The sequence below is a fragment of the Vidua chalybeata genome, chromosome 16, assembly GCF_026979565.1.
Source record: "Vidua chalybeata isolate OUT-0048 chromosome 16, bVidCha1 merged haplotype, whole genome shotgun sequence".
NCBI classification, from domain to species: domain Eukaryota; kingdom Metazoa; phylum Chordata; class Aves; order Passeriformes; family Viduidae; genus Vidua; species Vidua chalybeata.
In genome coordinates, this window is record NC_071545.1 from 1,478,899 (window position 1) to 1,501,752 (window position 22,854).

The 22,854-nt window shown below is 51.7% G+C and overlaps 1 protein-coding gene across 1 annotated transcript in view; it reads right to left on the reverse strand.

Annotated features, from left to right (window-relative positions):
- The window catches only part of LOC128796324 (syntaxin-binding protein 4-like), a 49,275-nt gene that overhangs the window by 16,919 nt on the left and 9,502 nt on the right, over positions 1 to 22,854 (reverse strand). The window contains exons 4-10 of the mRNA XM_053957863.1: positions 19,197 to 19,296; positions 13,709 to 13,804; positions 12,843 to 12,912; positions 11,762 to 11,836; positions 3,498 to 3,583; positions 2,674 to 2,794; positions 53 to 194 (exon numbers count right to left, since the gene is read on the reverse strand). Coding sequence (XP_053813838.1) covers positions 53 to 194; positions 2,674 to 2,794; positions 3,498 to 3,583; positions 11,762 to 11,836; positions 12,843 to 12,912; positions 13,709 to 13,804; positions 19,197 to 19,296 — 690 coding nt within the window. The remainder of the gene's footprint in view (positions 1 to 52; positions 195 to 2,673; positions 2,795 to 3,497; positions 3,584 to 11,761; positions 11,837 to 12,842; positions 12,913 to 13,708; positions 13,805 to 19,196; positions 19,297 to 22,854) is intronic.

Here is a 22,854-nt window from a genome sequence, read left to right on the forward strand (position 1 = left end):
TCTAGGAAAGGTCCCCATGGCAGAGCTCCTGAGGGTCTCCACGCCGACTTACTTTGTAACAGTCCCCATCTGGCAAAAGCTCTTGGACGTAAATCATGGGCCCGTCAGGCCTGTTGGATCCGCCACTGATTGTCAGCCCCAAGCCAGAGGAGTTTGCTATAGAAATGCTCTGGATTCCTGAGTCAATGGAGCAGCTGCAAGGGAGAGAAGTCAGCAGGTGACTCAAGGTGATCTGGGTTATCTTCTCATATCACTGAACAAACTGCCTGGATTTATTTCCATGTGTGATCCTTCTACCTTCTCCCAGCCTTTTATTTGCATCCTTTCTTCCACCCACCGTTGGAAAGGGGAAGTGAGGCCTCCTGTTCTTTGGCAGACATTGTTCAGTGTTATTACTGTGACTGCTTCCCCTAATCCCCAATAAGGGAATACTCGTTTAGAGAAGAAACTAAAAATTTAACCAGAATATATTTGGCATTCCTGGTTTTATAGCCAAAAGCACACAAATGATCAACATGGTTGTTGCTTGAATCCAGCTAAATCACCAGACAGCAATTTACAGATGGATCAGCTATCAAGCAGTTCTTAGGAAACATCGAAGTGAAGCTCAAGATACACAGCTGGGTGTGTCTTAACCAGGATTTGGACCCAAAATCATGCTAGATGCCCTAAGAAATGGTTATCCTTTACAGCAACACCCACCACACTGTGAGTTGCTGCTGTGGCAGGTGGCTTGCCCAGTCAAGGATGCAAAGGAGCAGGAAACAGGCTGGACCCTTCCCTCCAGGAGATGCTGGACAGGACTCAACAGGCCACCAAGGCCCGGCCGCAGCGGTGGCTCCGTGCCAGCAGGGAGGTCTGGCAGTAGCAGAGTTGTGGGAGCAGAGATTTCACTGAGCTCCCATGGGCAGCACAGCAACAGGCAGGGTTTGGGGAAGGATTTGGTGGTATATAAGCATCAGCAAGCCTTTTCCTCCAAATGGGATGGGTGCAGCTGGTGGGTGCAGCTGACTTTTTGCTTTTTTGCTTTTTTGCTTTTTTGCTTTTCAGCAGCCACTGCGCAAAGAGTCTGCACTGGCTCCTCGTGTTACAACTTCAGACACAAAAGCAGCTGTGCATGCCGTGCCCCACAGTGACACCAGCACACGTTCCCAAACAATGCCCTCCCTGGTGGTCAGACACCCCAGTGGAAGGGGTGCATGGGCCTTAGTCTTATGACAAAACATTGCTTTAAGGTGAATGATCTTATGGAAACGGTGTCATTAAATACAGCATTAAAATGCTCTGTTCAGCCCAAAATCTCAGACACTGACTGTGGTGAGATGGCATCGCATCCAACTCCCATTGCTCAGTGGAGGGGCAGGACCTCAGGTGATGCCACAGTGAGAAGTCACAGCCTGGGGACAACCTGTGGTGAGCAGAAGGGGTGGCAGCCACACACATGAAAAGACCCATAGCCCAAATTACATCTCACAGCTGACCACCAATGCTCAGGTGAAACCAGTGATCTGTGATTTCAGGGGAAGACCACTGGGGCCTGGCAGCAGCATGGAGACAAGCAGAACATGGCACAGCATGGCAAGGAGGCCACCAAGACAGGCCCCTCTAGCCTAAATGTCCATTTTCCTGCCCACGGAGGAGGGTTGGAATGAGATGATCTCTGAGGTTCCATCCCACCCAACCCAATTCTGGATTCTACATCTCAGCCTGGAGGGAATTAACAGCACAGTAAGGATGGCTTGTCCAAAGCAGCTGCCAAGTAGATGATCTGGTGTCTCCTCTGTGTGGGTCTCTCACTCCATGCAAGCAGCTTAAACCTCTGGTGTCAAATATTTGTCCTCTGCAAATCCCTAATAAGCTGGTATTTAGCAAGAGGATTTACTGGTTCTGCAGTGAGGGCTGATTCTCTTTACCAGTGCCTTGGCTTGTTTGTGCTGGCGAAGGAGGGGAGCTATGAGCCCTGGGGACAAATGGTGCCCATTCCATGACTGTGAACACCCTCCGAGCTGTCCCTCTGGAAAAGGGCCCTGGAGACGAGACTGCGGAAAAACCAGCTCTGCCTGTCCAAACCTCTGACCCTAAGGAATGTGCAAGGGCTGATGACCACGTGAAAACACACTCTGGGAGATGCTCTGGCTACTAAAGGATGCAGTCACTGCAGGCTGATGACCCCAAAGCAAAGGGCATCAGGGATGTTTGCATGGAGAGGTGCTGGTGCTCTCAGAACATAGGGTCAAAGTGAAAGGAGCAGGGCAATAGTAAACAAGCTGCAAAAACACCTCCTTGAAAGCAGCACCAGCCTTGCAGGAACACTCTGCTTGTGGTTTACAAAGTGATGTGCAGGGCCCTCTCAGCTGGCCATAAACCATGACCTCTCCCTGGGATTCAGAGGGGAGGAAGAGGAGCTGCTGCATGGTGCAGACATATTGATTGTCTCAACTGGGAACCTTTCCACCCCTTGGGAACAAACCTCCCAGGAACAGCCAAGATGCCACCACCACATCCAAAAGATGCTGTGGCCTCTGGATTGTTGCGGTGATAGAAGAGTAGAGAGATCATAAGGATGAACAAAACTGTTCAACAAGCACTGGAATTCTTTACTGGGTGTAGCCCTCTGACATTTGATGGTCTCCTGCTGACCCCCCAGGCCAGGCAGGTGGGATCTGTACGTACTGTGCGTGAGGAGTGTGCGCCAGGTTCCCGAGGAAGGGGCCGTGGGAGTTGGCAGGGCTGAGCAGCAGCGGGCTCTGGGAGCGCGAGGACGAGCCCGAGGAGGTGCTCTCCAGGTATCGACCTGAACAGCAAAGGCAGAGTCAGTCCAGGGCACACAAACACTCCAGCATCCCCCCTGCTCTGCTGCTGAGAGCTGATGCTGCACTCCTGGATTTTTGGGGAAAGCCACATGGTGGTTAAAGACATCAGGGTAGGGCTGAAGGAGAGGAAACATTCAGCCTCCTTGGCACAATTCCAGCATGGGACTGTCACCCCTCTGCCAACCCTACACACCTCTGCCATAGGGGAAGGGCCAGCAGCTGTCTGGTGGGATGCCAAACCATAGGGAAAGCCTTCCCCAGGCACACAAGGCTTTTTGTGCTGGCATCTTGCTCAGGTCAACCTTGTTGTGTCTCATTAAATATTTCCCATTTGCAAATGAAAAATAATGATCTTTAAATGAATTATTGCTGAAACGCCTTGAATTCCAGAGCAAAAATGTACAGCTGCATTTACTGATGGAGTCACCTGCCCAGCACATCAGGCAGAATCTGGGGATCAGGGGAGTGGTTACGACCCCAATTCAAGTCTCCCTTGATCATCCTGTGGCATCATTGGCCACGCTCTTGGCATGCACCAAGGGTCTGCAATAAGGACAAGCTTTCTTCAAACCTCCACCCCAACACCTACTCAAATCCAACCACAGCTCTTTCAGAATGACACTGGGATAAAGGAAACTCTCTCTGCAGAGAGAGGGGCTTTCAGTTCCCTGCTAAGCTACTCACTGCCACCATGCAGGACCGGCGAGCTCCGCGCTGAGCCCGTGTTGCTCTGGGAGCCGAACTTCTCCAGCAGCTCAGAGAACTCTCTCCTGCAAACAAAACCATGGTGCAGTCAGCTGCTGCTCAATACTCCCCCCACATGATTTATATGGCAAAAGAGCCCCCATGGCAGTGACTGGGTACCAAGGCTGCAGGGCCAGTGCTCTCCAGCTGTGGGGAGCAGACAAAGCTTCCTCATGCACAAGGGGAACACCCTCTGCTTTCAAGAGCTTGTGCAAGGCTTCAGGTCTATAATCAATCTCATGGCAGTGCAGCTTTCCTGTGGTGGGCTGCAGCTCCAGAGTGCTCCTTCCCTGCCCAGAATGTGTTCAGGGCAAGAGTAGCTGGGAAGGGTCATATCCTTAAAGGTCGTTTCCAATCTTTATGATCCTATGATTCTATGGACAGGCTGTGTGCTGAGAACTGTCATTTCTGAGAGAGGGCAGGATGGACACTGGAGCCCTGCCTTGCATCCTGACTTCCACCCCTCCTCATGGACCCTCCTGGGAATGTTTTCACCCCCAACTATAAGGCTCAAAAGTTTTGCAAATAAACCACACAAATTAAACCCTGCCAGAAGGAGCTGTAACTGTGCAAACATAACCCAAAAATTCTTGGCCTATTTGTGACTCCTTCTAGGACAGTTAAATACAGGTTATTCTCTGGTTTTTCTCCTCTTTTCCTGGACAGAAAACAGATCTCGTAGCTCTTGCTGGAGTAAAGAGGGAGATGGTTTTCGGGGCACCTGCAAAAGCATCAGCCCATTCTCCCAATCCATCCATGATGATGTTCTCCACAAACATCACAAACTAAACCCTTGGAGCATGACACCTCAACAAAGACCTGCATGCAATCTTATCCCCAAAATCCCCCGGAAACTGATCTCCATGCCCAGGCACCAGATGCTTTGTTCCAGGTTGAGTTTGACCAGCATGTGTTGAGCTGGAACTCCCTGTACCCCACAGGTGATTTGCTTCATGACCTTTATTTTGTGTTTTTTTAAACTCCATTAAGAACTACCATTGTCAACATTTACCAGCTCCTGCCTCATTTCTGTAACCTTTCTTTGAGTTGCTGTGAGCCCCTTACATCCTTTCAGATGAGGAGGCATGGAAAGGAATGACATCTTCATCATGCCCATGTTCAGCAGCTTTCCGATCCAGCCCTGCCACGCTGCTCTCATGTTGTCCCTCTGCAATGGGGGATGTTCTCTCCCTTCACAACCCATCCCCACCTGACTAATCCGACCTTTTGGCAGAGAGATCCTCAAGGATGACTAATTTCTTACACATGCCAGTTAATAAGCATCCAGGCAGTGGGACAGACCCTGAAAATGTTGTTTCAGTGGCCACAGTAACACCATTAGATGTCGTCTTTGAAGGCAGGAGGGAATCCCCATGGGAAGGTGGCTTCCTGATGCCATAGCCCCAGGAAAAGCCTGGTTATGAGTGGCTCCCTCTCAGGCTTGACAGACAAGCTCAAGAGGTGAACCTGTAGGAACCCAGCCACAGCAAAGTTCCCTGAGCAAGGAGACTGCTGTGACACACTCGCAGACGCTGCGTCATCTGCGTTCCTCACCAGGACAGATGTTGGGTGTTATTGGCTAGATTAGAGTCAACAATATTAAATGATGAATGAATCATGAGCTCCTCAGGTTCCTGCTGGAAATGCTCTCAGTAATTTACATCTTCCCAGTCACAACCAGCTCATTAACAAACTTCAAAGACCAGTGCCTGCCTTATCTAATATTGCCATCAAATTTATGCCTTATTCATTCCATTTAATGCTAATTTAAAACCCAAGTGTCACACAATGCTCAGTGACATCCCTTGGTGAATCCAAATATTTGCATCCATACTATTGTCTTTATCAACCAAACCCATGACCTTAAACAAGACCATGACTTTGTTCAGAAACCCCACGTCTCACAGAGCTCTTTTGGCTTTCACCTCTTGGGCACAAACTTCCCAGGAACAGCCAAGATGCCACCAGGACCCCAGAAGATGCTGTGACCTCCCAGTCATGGTGGTGATAAAGCAGGAGAGGGGACATGAGGATGATCAAAGCTATTCTCCAAGCACTGGAATTCTTTATTGGATCTACCCCTCAGACAGTGGCAGGCAGTTGGTGGCCCACCAAGGGACAGCTGTGTGCGGCCAGCCCTGTGTGATCTGCACTTACTGTGCATGAGGGGAAGGCAGTTTCATAACATAAGGCAAATATGTAAAATATTAGGAAAATTTCTCCACTGAAAGGATGTCAGGCACTGGAACAGGCTGCCCAGAGATGTGGTTCAAAAAACATGTGGATGTGACACTTGAGGACATGGTTTACTGGTGGCCTGGGCAGTGGTAGGTTAAGGGTTGGACTCGAGTGTCTCAGAGGGTTTTTCCAACCTAAATGATTCCACAAGCACTGGGAAAGCAGAAGGACAAGTCAGCCCCTGGTTTGCTGATCCATCGATCCCTGAGCTGAGCCTTGGGTGGATCTCAGCAGAATTATTCCAGTTTCCCAGTAAAGCCTCTGTGTTTCTGCAGCTGATTCACACCAGTTTCACTGGAAGCTCACACAGCCATGGCCTTACCCCTCCCTGACCCTTGCGGGGGCAGGTCCAACACGCTGGAATCTCACATATTATTCCCAGTGTTTACCAAGTCACCAGCACTTCAGTTTTGTTTTGGGCTGGGTATTTCTGTGGTCATCTATTGTTCCATTTTCCTCAGATAATAATCCAGCAGAGCACAGAGGAGGTTATAAACGCCACACAATGGCTGAAATGCTCTTAGTCAATGCAAATGCAACTGGTGCAGCAGCTCTGTGACCCTGCAAACCCTGTCACCAACCTGTGCTGCCAAATTTTGTCATAAGTGAGGACATGCATGGGCTCAGCACTCCTTGTTGTTGTTTATTTTGTGTCCTGAAATTCATCCACAAAGGAGGTTTATCATTATTTTCTCAGGAGCCTGAATGAGCTGTGAGACTGGGTCCAGCCCAGGGACAATGTGACCAAATGCCACTGTCCCAGCTCCTGCTTTGTTGGTCAGTCCTGCCAGCCCCAGTTCCACCAGGGACACAAACACATGACTAACTTGAGGCACACATCCCAGCAGAAAGTAAAGCACTTTCTGGTGCCAGTCTCCTGGGAATTAATTTTATGCTCAGTGCTGTGTTTGGAGGAGTTGGACGCGGGCAGACAATGCCCAAACATTGCCGATTAATGAACGAGTGCACTGAAGGAATGCCAGCAGGCCTTGCTTTGTGCTTTCAGACACCAAGAGGCTTCAGAAGATGTCTTTAATATTTAAAACTTGACCCTTACTAAAACACTGTGAATTGTCAGGTGCCTGCAGGACTAAAATGCCCAGCTTGATTAAAAAACAACAACCGTGGCGTTGTATGAGGTGGAAAGTTCATTTTAACAAGCCCTTCTCCAGTTTTTTTTTCATTAGGATGCAAACATTTGAGGTCTGGAGGATGCTTGCAATAGAGCTTGGCCCTGGACATGCTTCAGCTAGGCTGAAGCCCCCAGCCCCATGGTGGGATGGGGGCTCTGCCAGCAGCAGTCACCTCCAGGATGACTTTGCTACAGATTAAGCAGCAGAGGGTCAATCTCCTCGCAGAAAATTGTTGTTTTATCTCATAATGCCTCTTTGTCCTGCCCTTTTGTTCCTGGAAGAACAAAGGATGAATCCTACATCAAAGGTTACACAGCGTCTGGAAACCTCAGCTCTGCACCACAGCTGGGAGAGAAAGTGGAGCCTGTGACATCAGAAATTACTGGTTTGTTCAAAAAAAAAAAAAAAAAAAAAAAAAAACAACAAAAAACACCAAACCTGCAGGTCAGTGGGAGCCATGAACCCAGAGCACTCCAAAAGCATCACAAAGGCAGATTTTCTCACACAGCTCCAGTGGAATCAGGGCACCCACAGCCAGCCCAGAGCTGACACCCAGCTGTGTGGGGAGGTCACACCCTGGAGGGGAGGGATGGACAGGCTGGAGAGGGGGAACCGTGCAAAACTCATAAAGCACAACAAGGCCAAGTGCCTGGGTCAGGGCAATTCCAAGACCCAGTCCAGGCTGGGCAGAGAAGGAATCATAAGCAGCTCTGGGAGAAGGATTTGGGCTGTTGGTGGGTGACAGCTGGACTTGTCCCAGCCATGAGCACCCAGAAACCCCCCTGGGCTGGGCTGAGCCCTGGTATGGGCAGCAGGAGGGGGGATTCTGCCCCTCTGCCCCCTCAGGTGAGACCCCACCTGCAGAGCTGCCCCAGCCCTGGGGCCAACAGCAGCAGGACCTGGAGCTGCTGGAGAGAGCCCAGGGGAGCCCATGGAGATGCTCCAAGGGCTGGAGCCCCTCTGCTCTGGAGCCAGGCTGGGAGAGCTGGGGGTGCTCACCTGGAGAGGAGAAGGCTCCAGAGAGAGCTCAGAGCCCCTGGCAGGGCCTAAAGGGGCTCCAGGAGAGCTGGAGAGGGACTGGGGACAAGGCATGGAGGGACAGGACAGGGAATGGCTTCCCACTGCCAGAGGGCAGGGCTGGATGGGATATTGGGAAGGAATTGTTCCCTGGGAGGGTGGGCAGGCCCTGGCACAGGGTGCCCAGAGAAGCTGTGGCTGCCCCTGGATCGCTGGAAGTGTCCCAGGCCAGGTTGGACAGGACTTGGAATGACCTGGGATAGTGGAAGGTGTCCCTGCCCATGGCAGAGGGTGGAATGGGATGAGATTTGAGGTCCCCTCCAACCCAAGCTGTTTGATGCCTTCCCTCTCTGTGGGTGGGATGGAAGCAGTGCCAGGCACAGGTGCACCTCACTGCTCTGGGAAAGGCTGGCTGCTTTTCCGAAAGCACAGCCTTTGTCCCTGGCACACCCAGGCTTGCTGGAGTCAGCCCACCCTGCCAGCTTAGCAGCAAGTGCTCAGAACAACAGTGCCATGGGCTGAGCTGTCACTGTCACACACAGGGCTGGCAGGGCAGGAGGGAATATCCCGCATCGACACCAGGCCAGGCACCAGCTCCAGCCACAGCCCCTCTGCTGGGAAAAACAGTGGGGGCAGAATGACCTGGGAACTGATTCTGCCCCTTTACCTGGGCCTGACCTCAAGGCCTGGGGTCACTTCTGGGCCCCTCACAAAGCAGACATGGAGGGGCTGGAGCGTGTCCAGGGAAGGGAACAGAGCTGGGAAGGGGCTGGAGCACCAGGAGCAGCTGAGGGAGCTGGGAAAGGGGCTCAGCCTGGAGAAAAGGAGGCTCAGGGGGGACCTTGTGGCTCTGCACAACTCCTGACAGGAGGGGACAGCCAGGGGGGTCGGGCTCTGCTCCCAGGAACAGGAACAAGACAATGGGAAACAGACTCAAGTAGTGCTGGGGGGGGGGTCAGATTGGACATCGGGAGGAATTTCTCCATGGAAAAGGTGGTCAGGCCTTGGAAATAGGTGGTCAGGCTGCCCAGAGCAGTGGTGGAGTCCCCACCCCTGGAGGTGTCCAAGGAACAACTGGACATGGCACTCAGTGCTCTGGGCTGGGAGATCAGTCTGAGGTTGGACTCGATCTTTTCCAGCCTCAGTGATCCTGTGAGTCTGATGCTGTTCCATACTGCCAGGGCACTTGCAGAGAAGCAGCCTTTCCTTCCTGCTCATTGTGTGAGACCTGCTAATCCAACAGCCCCTGTTCCTGGGATGCTGGGGATGCACCTCTTGTGGAGACCCAATGAATTTAGGATTTTATCCTGCCAGGACTCAGAGGTGCAGCACAAACTGGCTCCTCCCAGTGATAAACCTGACAGACCAGGCCGATATCTGTGCAACGCAGAGAAACAAGGAACTATTGTAACTTTCAGGCTGAGAATGAATAAACAATAATTATGACTATGCAATAAAATTATCCTCATTAGCTGAAGGTGAGCACAGACGAAAATCAGATTTAAGCATCACCTAAACCTGGTGAGTCCAGCTCCAAATCTGAATCCTCTGCTTTAAGCCCTGGCATTACTGCTGCTCTCTGCAGCCCAGCTGATGCGACAGGCCCAAAACATGCATCTGATACATGCCAGAGACTGAGTTCCATGAAAAGCACAGGTAATTTGGGCTTATAATTAACTCCAGAGACAAATAATAGCGTTTATGACTCAAATTCACCCAAGGGCAACCACAACAAAATGCTACTCAGCTGAGTCATTGGGAAAATTGGCAGGGGTGTTGGATCCAAACCCAGAGCCATGACGTTCCCTCCTCCAGAGCACTTTGAGTGCTCTGGGTGAAGAAGGATCTGAAAATAAACCGAATTTTCTCTGCCCTGTGTCCTCTTCAGCTTTTGGGTCTTGTGAGCTGCTTTGCTGGGCAGTGGGAAGGGGGAAAGCTGCCCACAGCTCATGGTATGGCACCTCCACAGGCATCACCCCCAGAGCTGACAGCCCCTTTCTACCCAGCTGGCTGCTCACCCACGCTCAAGGACAGACTTAAAAGATAGCAGGGCATCAATAAAAGACAAAACTAAGTGGGGAAAAAGAAGTGGAGAGCAGAAAAATCCTTCCCCATGTTCCCATAGCCCTTAATCCTGGAGATATGTATTCGTGTATTAAACAGTTTGTGAGATGATTATGTAAGTGAAATCTCTGCAAATCTTTTGGAAAAAAAGAATAAATAAACTGATTACTTCCCCCCTCTCTCTCTGGCTAACCCTTTGCAGATTTAACAGAAAGCCAACAGTGAACGGAGGCCAAATAAATTGCCTAAAGTTTCATTGCCCTGCCGGCCTGCCCCAGCTCCCTGCAGGGTGTCCCGGGACTGCCGGCAGCAGGGGGGGAGCCGGAGCCACGCCTGTGTGTGCTTCAGGAAACATCTGCTGCAATTTGGGATATTAGGAGCTAGAGGAACAGCTTGAAACAGATCACGGTGGAGGCAGAAAACCTGGGGGCTCTGGCTGAGAAATCAAGTGTTTCAGAGCAAGTCCTGCTGCTGCTGGACAGAGAGATCCCAGCTGAGCTGTGGGATCCCATCTCTCCTGCTGGGAGAGAGTGTGAGGTGTCCACTGGCACTCTGCCCCACCAAGGGGACTGCTGTGATCCAGAGCTGCATCCTGAGCATCCCTACTTGGACCACAGGATCCCTGGTGACCTAGTTGCTTCACCCAGCACTTCCTCAGAGCTGCTGAAGGACTTGCACTTAATGTAATAATAGGAGATGCCATTTCCCCTGGAAGAGGGTGGCTAGAAGCAGCCCATCATTAATAGCAAATAATTCTTCCAGCAGTGTATTGCTGTGTCAGAATTAGTCTCACGTCTGTCATTAGAGCACTCTCACTGCTCTGCCAAGGCAGGAAGGCTGCACAGCAGCTGATGGATAAGGAATGCATCCATCATTAATCATCCATCATCTCCACACTAACGGGATCTGGGTGCGTTCAGCAGGACTCTGACCTGCAGCCACCCATGGGCAGAGCACAGCCTGCCCGCCCACAGCCATGCTCTGCCAAATCCCACCCTCATTCCTCTGCTTCCTGCAGCACCTCAGCTTCCTAAACCCCTGTTTCTGTCAAGGGAGAGGCTGTGCCAACACATTGTGCCAGATCTCCCGTGGGATATCAGCAAAGACCCCACTAATCTGTACCTTGGTTCCCACAGTTCCGCCCGCTCCCATGGCACCATTATTGTCCCACACAGCTTAAATCCAGTCAAGACAAGACTGAACTCTTTCCTTCTCCTTCCAAACCTCTGAGTCTCTCCAGAGAGAGCAAGGTTTCCCAGGAAGCAACAAGGGTAAAGGTTTCAGGGAGAAACTTCTCATCCTCCCTGAGAAGGAGGAAACCTCTGGGGAAGGAAGACCTTAACTCAATGTGTCCAACCAGAAAGGAGAGGGAAGATCCTGGTATCCCTGCACATCTTCATCCAGAGCTCTGTGCAGGATGTGCTGAAACACCACACAGCGAAGCTGAGGGAACGGTGCCACCCTACAGCCAAGACTGGAGCAGCCCTGGTCCTCCCTGGGGAAAGACCTGTGGAAATCTGCTCAGTCCCACAGACCCCACCCAGGCAGGGCTGGAGATGGGAGCCACCAAGGGAAGCTTTGCTTCCCTCCTTTGCAGCAGCACTGAATTCCCACCAGTGCACAGTTATCAAAGACCCCTGGCCACCTCTGCCTTCCCCGTGGGCTTTGAGCCTGATTTGCCCCAAGGCTTTCCTGCTGTGGAGCCAAGGAGTGCCACAGTCTCCCTTCCCAGGGTGCCATGTCCCCCCTTACTTGGCGTCGTCATCGCGGGCTATCAGGAGGCGCATGTGGCTGGTGGCCGACGCCGTCCTCAGGATGTCCACGGCCCTGGAACACAAGGACCATGACACGTCAATCCCAGCTCCCAGCGGTGCCCCACTGCTCTCACCCTGCTCACCTCAAAGCTGGGCAGAGACCCCTGACCTGGGCAAACCCTGCCAGCAGCCGAGGCTTTGGCTGCATGCCCTGTTCCCTGCCCTGGCAGTGAGGCTGAGGGCAGCCCATATCCTGATTTTCCCACTTCTGCAGTAACTGAGAAGTCCCTGATAGCAAAACTCAGAAGACACCTGTGGTGGTGAGCAAATCCTCCTGCACAGCCCATGGCAGGAGGCTGGAACAAGGTGATCTTTAACATCCCTTCCAACCCACACCATTCCATGATTCTGTAATTCCCGACCTGGGAAAGTTTCCATCCCAGGGACAGCCATTTTCTGGGTCAAAATACAAGTGCCCTTGGCAGCCAGGGCAGTTGCTGAGAGCCAGGCACAGCCACAGAGATGTTCTCATGGACATCACCAAACCCAACTGCCCTGGGGCTTGGGCATCAGGACCAGCTCCTCATGCTGCTCCCCATCCAGCCTCGGCACCTGGTGCAGGAATGCAAGGCAGGCAATAGGATAGCACAGTGCTTAATGGGAAAGGAGAGCCACCAAGGTGTTGGTGCTCCTGTGGAGCTGTGAATGATTCTCTTGGTGCTGAGGGGCTGGATCGTGGCTCCAGAAGGAATTGGAGCAGCACTGTCAGGCTCAGGCACCAGCTAATCTCTTGTGCTGGGAACTGCAGGATGTGTTGGGAAGCAGCAGATGGAGTGGAGGTGCCAGGAGCTGTTTAAAAACTCAGCATTTGGGGGGAATGTCTGAGTATCTCAGATACAATTTGGGCTCTCTGGTCTATTTTTATATTGAATCTTTCTGTCTGATAATTTCTGAGTTGGCTCTTGGGAACAGCACCCAGAGTGATGCCCTGGTGCCCTCCACACAGCTCACAGCCTAAGCCACTTCACAGAATCCCACAAAAGCAACAGGAATGGGAAATTTCCATTTGGATATGGTACCTCTCGCTTGTAACCCCAATTAGCGAATCTCCATTGACCTCCAGGATCTGGTCTCCTGGCTGCAGGCGCCCTAGAAAAGAAAACTAATGGATAGAAACTGTGGAAAATACAGCTTGAAGGGACTGGGAGAGGCTGGGCAGTTCCCCCTGTGCCCAGAGACAGGATGAGAAATGCATTTGTTATTCCGGAGATGCTCGTCCGACCTGTTTTTCCAGATGTCCATAAATGAAGTTTCTGCAGCCTCCCAGAACAACCCGTGCCAATGTCCCAGCACTTCCTCTGCTCTAGGAAGTTGCAAAAGTAAACACTGAAAACTGCAATAAAGCTTTTGCTTAATTTGCTTTGAGGTCAAGTAGTTCAGTTCGAGGTCAGGTAGAAAACCATGAGAGGCACTTCCACCTGTTCTGGATTTATTTTCCTTTATTGGGTGGAAAAATGATGTAACAGCTGGGGGGAAAAAAAAGATCTTTTTAGACTGAAGTTGTAAAATGTGAGCTCTGCAAACCCATAATACCTACTTAGATGAACGTATTCAGAATGAAATCAGAGACCCAGAGCAGAGCTGAGTTTGTAAAAGGATCTCTGGTCATTTTGGGGCCACAGGGAAGTGGGAAAGGACAGGAGAGTTCTTGTGTGGCAGAGGTGGGTCGTGCTCTACACACACAAAACAATAGTACAGATGCTGAGGAGCCAGTCCAAGGCTGCTGTCAGATGTTAGAACAACTGCCACACTAAAAAAATACCCCAATCACTGGAAAATCTCCAAGCAAGCACGCAAAACATCTAATAAGGGATGAGACAAATGTGTGAAATAAATACCCACAGTCTGGGCTGTTCTCAGACCTCATGCCCCGTGTTTCACTCACCATCTGCATAAGCAACACCCCCTGGAAGGATCCTCTTGACGTAAACTCCATATTCTTCTCCAGTGAGCTCCTTGATGCCACCAATGACCTTAATGCCTGCAGGGAGAACAGAGCCCGTGGCACAAAGGCACGAGAATCAGAGCTGGCACAGGCCATGCCTGAGGGATGCAGCCCCAACCCTAAATTCATGGAATCATGGAATGATTTGGGTTGGAAGGGACCTTAAAGCCCCTCCAGTGCCACCCCTGCCATGGGCAGAGGCACCTTCCACTGTCCCAGGTCATTCCAAGCCTTGTCCAACCTGGCTTTGGGCATTGCCAGGGATCCAAAGGCAGCCACAGCTCCTCTGGGCACCCTGTGCCAGGGCCTCCCCACCCTCCCAGGGAACAATTCCTTCCCAATATCCCATCCAGCCCTGCCCTCTGGCAGTGGGAAGCCATTCCCTGTGTCCTGTCCCTCCATGCCTTGTCCCCAGTCCCTCTCCAGCTCTCCTGGAGCCCCTTTAGGCCCTGGAAGGGCTCTGAGCTCTCCCTGGAGCCTTCTCCTCTCCAGGTGAGCACCCCCAGCTCTCCCAGCCTGGCTCCAGAGGGGCTCCAGCCCTTGGAGCATCTCCATGGGCTCCCCTGGACTCTCTCCAGCAGCTCCAAGTTCATCACTGATGGGAAAGGATCTGTTCCTACTGCAGATGAAAACATTCCTGGTGACAAGTGTTTCCCGCAGGAGATTCCTTCCCTGTGCACACCTGGACAAGCCCCAGGGGCACGGCAGTGCTGGGGACATCTCCACTCCCCTGCCAGGCCCCAGCAGCACCTCAGCCTCTGACTCGGCCACTGATGGCAGAGCCACACCCCAGGAGTGGCCACTTGTGTCAGTTTGGCCTGGGGCGAGCAGCTGAGGCAGGAGCGCAGAGGTGACCCCTGTTCCATGTCTGAACCGCCCCCATGGCACAGCAGAGCCCGGGTGCCCTGCAGCACCTTGGCTCAGGGCTCCTGCTCCTCACAGCCACCCCTCGGCCACGGGGCCTGTCCCTGCGGCCACCGTAAGCTGGCTGCCAGGAAAAGGTCCAAGAGACTTATTTATCCAGGGCTCGTTAAGTCCTGCTTCGAAGATCCAGGCTAGGGACAGAAGGATTAAAAAGCCTGGCTTTAATTAACAAATCTCTGCCCAGAGCCACCGGTCGGGCTTTTTGCTGCCGTGGCCAGGAGGGCAGGCTGGGGACAGGCAGTGCCACCGAGCCAGCGCCAGGCCAGCCCTGTCCCCCGGCTGCTGAGGGGCTGCTCGAGCCCTGGGCACCTCCTGGGCTGTGGAAACAAGGCACAGCTGCTGCCCTAAAACCGGGAACCCTTTCTGAAACAGGCAGGAGGGAAGAGGATCCTGAGTTGGGGTTACTCAGGACACGGCACCATTTCCATCCCTGCTTCCCTTCCTTTTGTAACCCAAGCTCTGCTCTCAGGCCCTCACAGTTTTCCTCTGCCTCTAGGGAAAGACTTTGTGTTTCAAGTCACCTTTATATTAAATTAGATTAAAACTAAATTACTACAATTTCCCATAAAGAGATTTCTATTTCTATATGCACCAACTGCTTCTTTTGCCGAGCTCCAAGTCCCAGCCCTGTCTGGTTGCTGGAGTTATTCACTGGGCTTAATGCTTTAACCAGGCACTTGTGAGGAGCTGTTTTACTGCTGGAACAGGGAACTCACAGCAGAACACCTCAGGAATGGACACTAATATTTTCTAATTTGTAATATTATAGGATAATATTATTATAATAGTATTATTATAATTTATATTTATAATATTTTATATTGCATTATAAAAGAAATTCACTCAAATTGGAAATATTGCCCCCCAAAAAATGCCTATAAGCAGTACAAGCCTCACCAAGCTGTGGGTCAGGTCAGGCACCTGGGCACAAAAAATGGGGAGGAGATGCTGTGGCCGTGGGCCAAAGGAAAAACGTGCCCATGGCCAGGGATGCTCAGCTGGAAATTTCTCTGCTCCCTGTGGAGCCAGGGGATCTCTCTGCTGGGCTCTGCAGAGACACCCCAGGGAACAGGGGCACCCCAGGGATGGGCTTGAGAAACCTTGGCATGAGGGGTCCTGCAGAGGACCCCATCGGTTCCCTGGATGGAACAGAGCCTGGAAATCCAGCCCAAGCCAAGGGGATGACTGAGGAACTCATCCTACATCTTTCTTCACCCCTAAAACAAAGGAATTAGTAATGATGAAGCACATCAGACAAATAATATAAAAATCTGCACCTTGCAGAGGCTGAGCCACAGCATCCCCCAGCAGCCCAGTGTGTGCCGAGATATCAAATCAATAATGGCTCATTTCCCTTTTGTGTCTGCAAATCAATTGGAATAATGCCTTAATATAGCTGAAGTATCTCCAAATCCTCCTTTATCCCCAACGATGTCATGAGAAAATCCGATCTTGTTATTAAAATCAGTGATTACTCACAGTATTGCTCCAGACACCCTCCAACTTGGATGGGAGAAGAAAAAATCCCTGAGTTTTAACTCCCTTGTTGGGAAAGCAGCTGGATGCTGCCGAGCTCTGCCCACTAATCACACCCATCACCTCACCAAGAAGAAGCTCTAGGTGCCAGTCCTGCCCCCCAAAATCCACTGGAGAGTCCCCACTGGGGCAGGGAGGAGGAGGAGGAGGAGGAGGAGGAGGAGGAGGAGGAGGAGGAGGAGGAGGAGGGAGGGCTCACCCCTTCCAGGGTTCAGACCACTCCAGGGGACAGCAGCTGATGGATGGCAGCAAATCTGGATCATCCAGGACTGTGGTGGCAGCATTCCTGGGACAATATTTTTTAATATATTTTATAAACTTTTACTTCAAGCAGATTTCTATTTGGGACCCAGTGTAGGTAAATAACGGCTCTTTAATTATCACAGCATCAAAGTCCCAGTATAATGCTTATTAAGTCATACTTAGGGCCAGATAATCTAGCCTATTTTGGATCCCTCTATTTAATCTTTCCTTTCTGGCAAAGGTCCTGGAGCTGATGCCCATGTCCCTGTTTTTTTCTCTTTTGCAGAACAAAGTTTGCCAGGAAAACTCCAGATGGACTTAGAGGTAAGTCTGACCAAGACTGTGTTTTCTTTAGGCTCTTAACGATCCTATAAATTTCTTCAAGACCCTCAAGCTTCTCTGGTGCCTCTAATCCTGCTTGCACTAATGCCAGAGTCACAGTTCTCAGGCTATAATCTCACCTGCTCCTGGATCCACACAGGTCAGGGGGTGTCCTGGCTAATCTGGTTGTTTAGTCCAACTGGGATCATCCCGGGCGCACCCTGACCCCACTGCCTGCCAGGCTGGGCACAGAGAGGGGCCACCCACTCTCTGCCTAAGCTGGCAATGTTCAATTACATTTCCCTTAATCCCTCTGTTGATCTTGCAGCCCCCGCCAGCTTTTTCTGTCTGGAGGAAGGGACAGATTGGAGGTGAATCACTCGCTGCCCTGTCCTAAGCAGATGAAGGTCAAGATAATGGGATCTCAGTGTTTCTGAGAAATGCTCCTTAATCAGCACTTCCCTTTGATGGCTATTCTTTAATTCGAGGTTCAGGTTTGAGGAGCTGCCAGGTAACCCCTTTGAACTTCTGCTGAGGTTCACATGTGGGTTTCCACCTAAAGCCACAGAGCAACTGACCCGCGGCCAAATGCTGACCTGGCACCAAGCAGCGATGCTGCGCCAAAGGAACTGCTGGAATAATGCCTCATCCTGCCTGGGAAACTGCTGGGTTAACACCTGTATCCCACCTGGGAAACTGCTGGGATAACACCTCATCCCACCTGGGAAACTGCTGGAATAACACCTGCATTCAGCTTGAGAAACTCAAGGCACTTTTCTTTTCCCAAATAAACCCACTCTGAGCAGCTACACCTCTGGCAAACACAGGGATTCTGTAAGCACCACTCATCAGAGAGGGATGATTAAGCTGCCAGAGGGCAGGTTCAGATGGGATATTCAGAAGGAATTGTTCCCTGGGAGGGTGGGCAGGCCCTGGCACAGGGTGCCCAGAGCAGCTGTGGCTGCCCCTGGATCCCTGGAAGTGTCCAGGGCCAGATTGGACGGGGCTTGGAGCAGTCTGGGATGGTGGAAGATGTCCCTGCCCAAGGCAGGGGTGGGATAAGATGGGCTTTGAGGCTCCTTCCAAGCCAAACCATTCCAGGATTTCTGGAGGACAATTGCTCGTCCTGAGTGTTTCAAGCCTCACAGAAGAGGATGAAGCCAGCAGTTGATGGCATTAGGAAATCCACATTATTGTAGCTTCCTCCAGCACACCATAATTTGCTTTGTAGGTTCTGCTAGACCCTGCAAAGACCCTCTGGCCACAGACTGGGGGAAAGGAGAGGAGCTGGAACCCAGTGAAGGGGCCCACAAATTGCTGCCACATCTGTCACTTCTTCCAGAGGTCAGTGATGGCCCCATCAGGCTGTTCTGGGCCTCCTCCTTTAACAAGCTAATCTAACCCAGCAGCTGAAATCCCAGCAACTCAACCAAATTCACCTCTGGAGATTAAAATATCATATTCACCAAGTAAAGTAATTTCTCTGAGCTCCTGTGAACTTCATGAATGTGGAAAGAGTCAGCAAGGCTGTCCCCCCACGGCAGAAAGTCCTGTTACCCCAGAGCTGGAAACAGCCAATAATTAATCCATAATTAATCTCAGGTCTCAGGAAACCTGAACTTGTTTCTCTGGTGACTCCTAAGGAGCTGTCCCAAATGGTCATTCAGGAGTCTTCCCAAGAGGTCTCCATCTGCTCTGAGGGAGCGTGGGCTGTACTCACAATAAAGGATTAGGGGAGAGACTGACAGAGAGGTCAGAAGAAATGCTCTGCTGGATCCCTCTGGGCTGAGTGTCATGAACCTGGGATTTTCTCATGTTCTGGTGGATGTGACCTTCTCTTTTCCCTTCTCTTCCATGCTTTGAAGTTCAGAGCGCTGTGGAAGGACACCTGACTCACTCAGTGCTCATTCCCTTCCCCGTGGGCCAAACTTTCCAAACCCAGCTCATGCATCCAGTCCTCAAGAGTGCTGCAGGAAGCACCTTCCATCCCCCATTGAGGTGCCTTTCTGTGGGAAAAGTCTGCAGAGGGGCAGGGGAGTGCTGGGAATTCTGCATATTTATTTATTTATTTATTTATTTATTTAGCATTTTAATTGATTTAGTCCAAAAAATTCTGAAAGGCCTCTCCCCCTCACCCTGCTGAGGGAAGGGGTTGTGGCCCTGGGCTCCTGCGCAGCTCCCAGCACTGGCTGCTCACCATTACCATGGAATTAGTTGGGATTTTGATGTTCTTTTAATGCCACAGCTGCAAAAGCAGCAGAAGATGCTCGACACAGGCAGGTACAAGACACAAGAACCAGTGAGACACCAGACTTCACACAGGGAGGCACATCCTGACACAGGCTCTAGGGGTTGGGGGGATGTTTGGGGTATCCCAGCCCAGCCTGCTGTCCCTGGCACTCACCCAGCCCGTTTGCACACTCGTAGAAGTCAAAGCAGTGCACGGTTCGATCCATCCCGTACGGTCCCATGAGTGTCCTGGGGGAGACAAGAGGAGCAGCTTTCTGTCATGGGCCAAAAGGGAAAGAGGCACAGGTGCCCAGCCAGCACACACACAGGTACATTGTCCCTTGCAGCCCAGAAGGCACTGCAGATACCCAGGCTGAGGGACAGCCCCACCACTGCACCCACACAGGCAAAACTCAGCCCCCAGCCAGCCCCCCCGATCTCTACAGAGATAAATGAGAGAATATGTGCAGGGCTGAGCATCATCCTCCCCACCCAGCAAATCTGATGGACCTGTCTGTGATTCATTACCCCAGATTATCAGGGCTGGACAGCTGTGCAGCACCCGGGAAATGAGATCAGAGCTCGGAGCCGTGCTCTGGAATAAAGCCGTTTCACAAACACAGCCTGTAATGAACACAGCCGGGCACAATCCACTCTCAAGGGTTTTAATGCAGGCAGAGGGTCTGCAACAGGGGATGCAAGAGCTGCTCCAAGTCCTGCCTGGTCTGGTGGGAGCTTCTCACCACAAGCCAGAGCGGACGGAAGAGCATCACACACCTGAGATTCCCCCAAGCCGAGTAACTCCCCAAAACACCTCACAGTCTCCCCCTAAACACCCTAGGCAAGGTCCCAAATGAATGACCCCAAAACCACCCTGGCCCAACCATAGACTCCAAACCTGGGACCACCAGCGCTTCTCCTTGGGCTCCTCAGGATGGATGAGCTCTGACCTGAGAAACCCCAACCCAGATGTGCCAGGTGGTGAGGAGGCACCAAAGCACTCCCCAGAATTTAAGTTGCAAGAGGGAAGGTGTTTCCCAATCGATATCAGGTCCCAGATCTGAACACAGATGAGGAGGAACAGCAGCGTGGGAAACAAGAGGCTGCTCCAAATCCAGCAGGATGCAGGATAAGAATAACCTGCAGGGACTTACCAGGAGTCCAAAATAAAACTCAAAATATTGAGCTGTCCAGCAAAGCCATTAACTTCCACCTCTAAGATTCAGACTGGAAGCATTTTCTCCATGTTAAAAGATGCCCCTCCTTGCAATCCTTGCACTGCACTGAAGACTTAACAAACAACTGGCCACATCTGGCTATTGAAAAATGGAGCTCGAAGGCATCCCAGGAAGGCAGAGCAGCCCTGGGCCCAGGCTGGTTCAATCCCCCACCCAGGATTTTCAGGGTATTTCGAGAAAATCACCGAGGAAATTCCCCAGGTGAGCCCGGGCGCTCAGGACGGGTGGGAAGGCACCATACGGCTGCAGCTTCAGCAGAGCAGATGCCTCCTTGATACGATCAGCTCTTATCACCATCCCCTGCGATGAGCTCTTATCATCATCCCCACGCCGAGGCACGGCCGCCCAGCAGCCCCGAGCCCTGCAAATGCCACCAATGCAGACAACCCAACCAGCGACGGTGTCCTGGGCTCTTCCTGCAACCCCTGCCTGCCAGCCCTGCTCCTGGAGAAGCCACAGGGAAGAATCTGGGCTGGAAGTGGAAGCCACAGGACCCCCGGAGCCCCCTCCCCATCCCCACCGCAGCTGGGGGAGGTTACCTGCTGATGATGATGGCTCCTTTGTAAAGGATAGAGACCGCGGGCATCTTGCCGGCGGTGGCAGCCCGGCCCTGCCCGGCACCGGCCACTCTGATTTGGCAGGAATCCGTTAAAGTGATGGGAGGAAAAAAAAAAAAAGGAGGGGGAAAAAAAAAAAGGGAGGTCGGAGGGCATCACGTGGTCTCCCCGTATGCATGTTAATTCCTGCCAACATTAACACAGATCAGCTCAAAACATCTCCAACTTTGGATTAAAGCTTACGCAAGCCGGAGCCAGCGCGGCCCCTCCGAGCGCCTTCCCAAAGCTCAACCAGCCCCGAGCAGGGCTGGCCCCTCATCCTCAGCACAAGGGGAATTACTTGGGATGTGCTGTTGGGAATGGCCCCTCCAAGGATGGAGGGCAGCGTTCGGTGTGGAACATGTGCAGTCACCGTCCCTAAAGGGTTAAAATCCATAGCAAAGCTTTGGAAGCAGTAACAGACTGTGGCACTTAGGGGGTTTAGGGTTGATGTTGATTTTTTTTTTCTTTTAGCATTTTTTCCAGCCCACGGTATTTCCTTCTTAATGCAGAACAAGTTCAGCTGTCCCCTGTCCGCTGGGAGGTCAGAAGCCTGACTTGCCTTTGAACAGCCCCTTCCACAGAATTCCCAGAATGACCAGGTTGGAAGAGACCTCAATGATCATCGAGTCCAACCCGTTTCCTGACACCTCAACTAAACCCTGGCACCCAGTGCCACATCCAGTCTTGTTATAAACACATCCACGGATGGTGACTCCACCAACTCCCCAGGAAGAACATTCCAGAACTTTATTACCCTTTCTGTAAAAAACTTTTTCCTAATATCCAACGTATATTTCCCTTGACGCAGCTTGAGACTGTGTCCTCCATCCCTATCTTGGTGCCATCATCCAGATGGAGAAGAAGCAGCACCCCTGTCTTGTGGGATGGGGGATGGAGGGATGAAATAAGATTATCCAAGGTTTGCCAGGGAATGGGAATGGACCAGAACAGCCCACCTCAGGGCTTGGCTAGAGCTGGGCTGCCATCCTGGCAGGAAAGATCTGGTGACCTTTCCTGAGAAGGGAAACATACTCCCCTGGACTGGCAGGAGGACACGGGTCCTGCATCCCAACCAGCTCTGGAGGACATCTGAGGTCACAGGGAAGCTCCTGGCCCTGACCCCACCAATGGTGTTCTCCTTGTGCTGTTCCCACAGCGTCTCAGCAGGCTCCTGGCCAGGCCCCATTAGTGGCCCTTGCCCTCGTTAGTGGAGCTCTGACTGCAGCCGCCGTGGACGTGCCTGCCTGGCACTGCCACTCCTTGCCAAACCATTCCTTGAGTCCAAGCTGCTGGATATTGCTGTTCCCGTGTTTGAACAACTGATTTTATCAGCTGGAGCTTCCCTGATGGCCTCGTGTGAAAAGTGCTTCAAAACAATGACAAATTGGAAAAGTTCTCCTGCATTTTGTCTTCTTTTTTTAAATTGTTTTCATTTGAGGACATTCAGATGACATTTAAAATCTGAGTAGATTTGACTTTTGGGTGGCCAAGACGTTCCTAAAAATTAAATTATCTAGCTAAAGAAATAAAATTTGGATAAGTAATGCCAACTAGACAAACGTAGATGCATCTGGGGATAGATACATTGTGAACACAGCAAGATGTGTTCACACCCTTGCCAAGGCTTTGGCTGAAGCAGACTAAGAACGAGGGGTGGTACCTGGGCCCATCTCCAAATCTGCCTGATGCTGCAGCCTTCAAGAGCCTCACAAACCTGCCCATCCCTCAGCAACCCAACAGCAGGGAGATGCTCTTTCTCCTGCCATTCCACAGAAAAGGACCAGGGTGTGGAGAGCCAAAAATTAAGGCAGGAGATTCCAACACCTGATGGCCACCAGCTCTGGGTCTCGGTGACTCGTTCAAGGCTGGCCAGGAGGTTTTGTGGCAGAACATGGCACAGAAATTCAACTCTGGGCTGTGGGAGCCTCCCTCTGTGCCTGTTCTGCAGTGGGAGCTGTTCCACACCAGGGCACAGCTCCCCAAGGGGCAGGAGAGT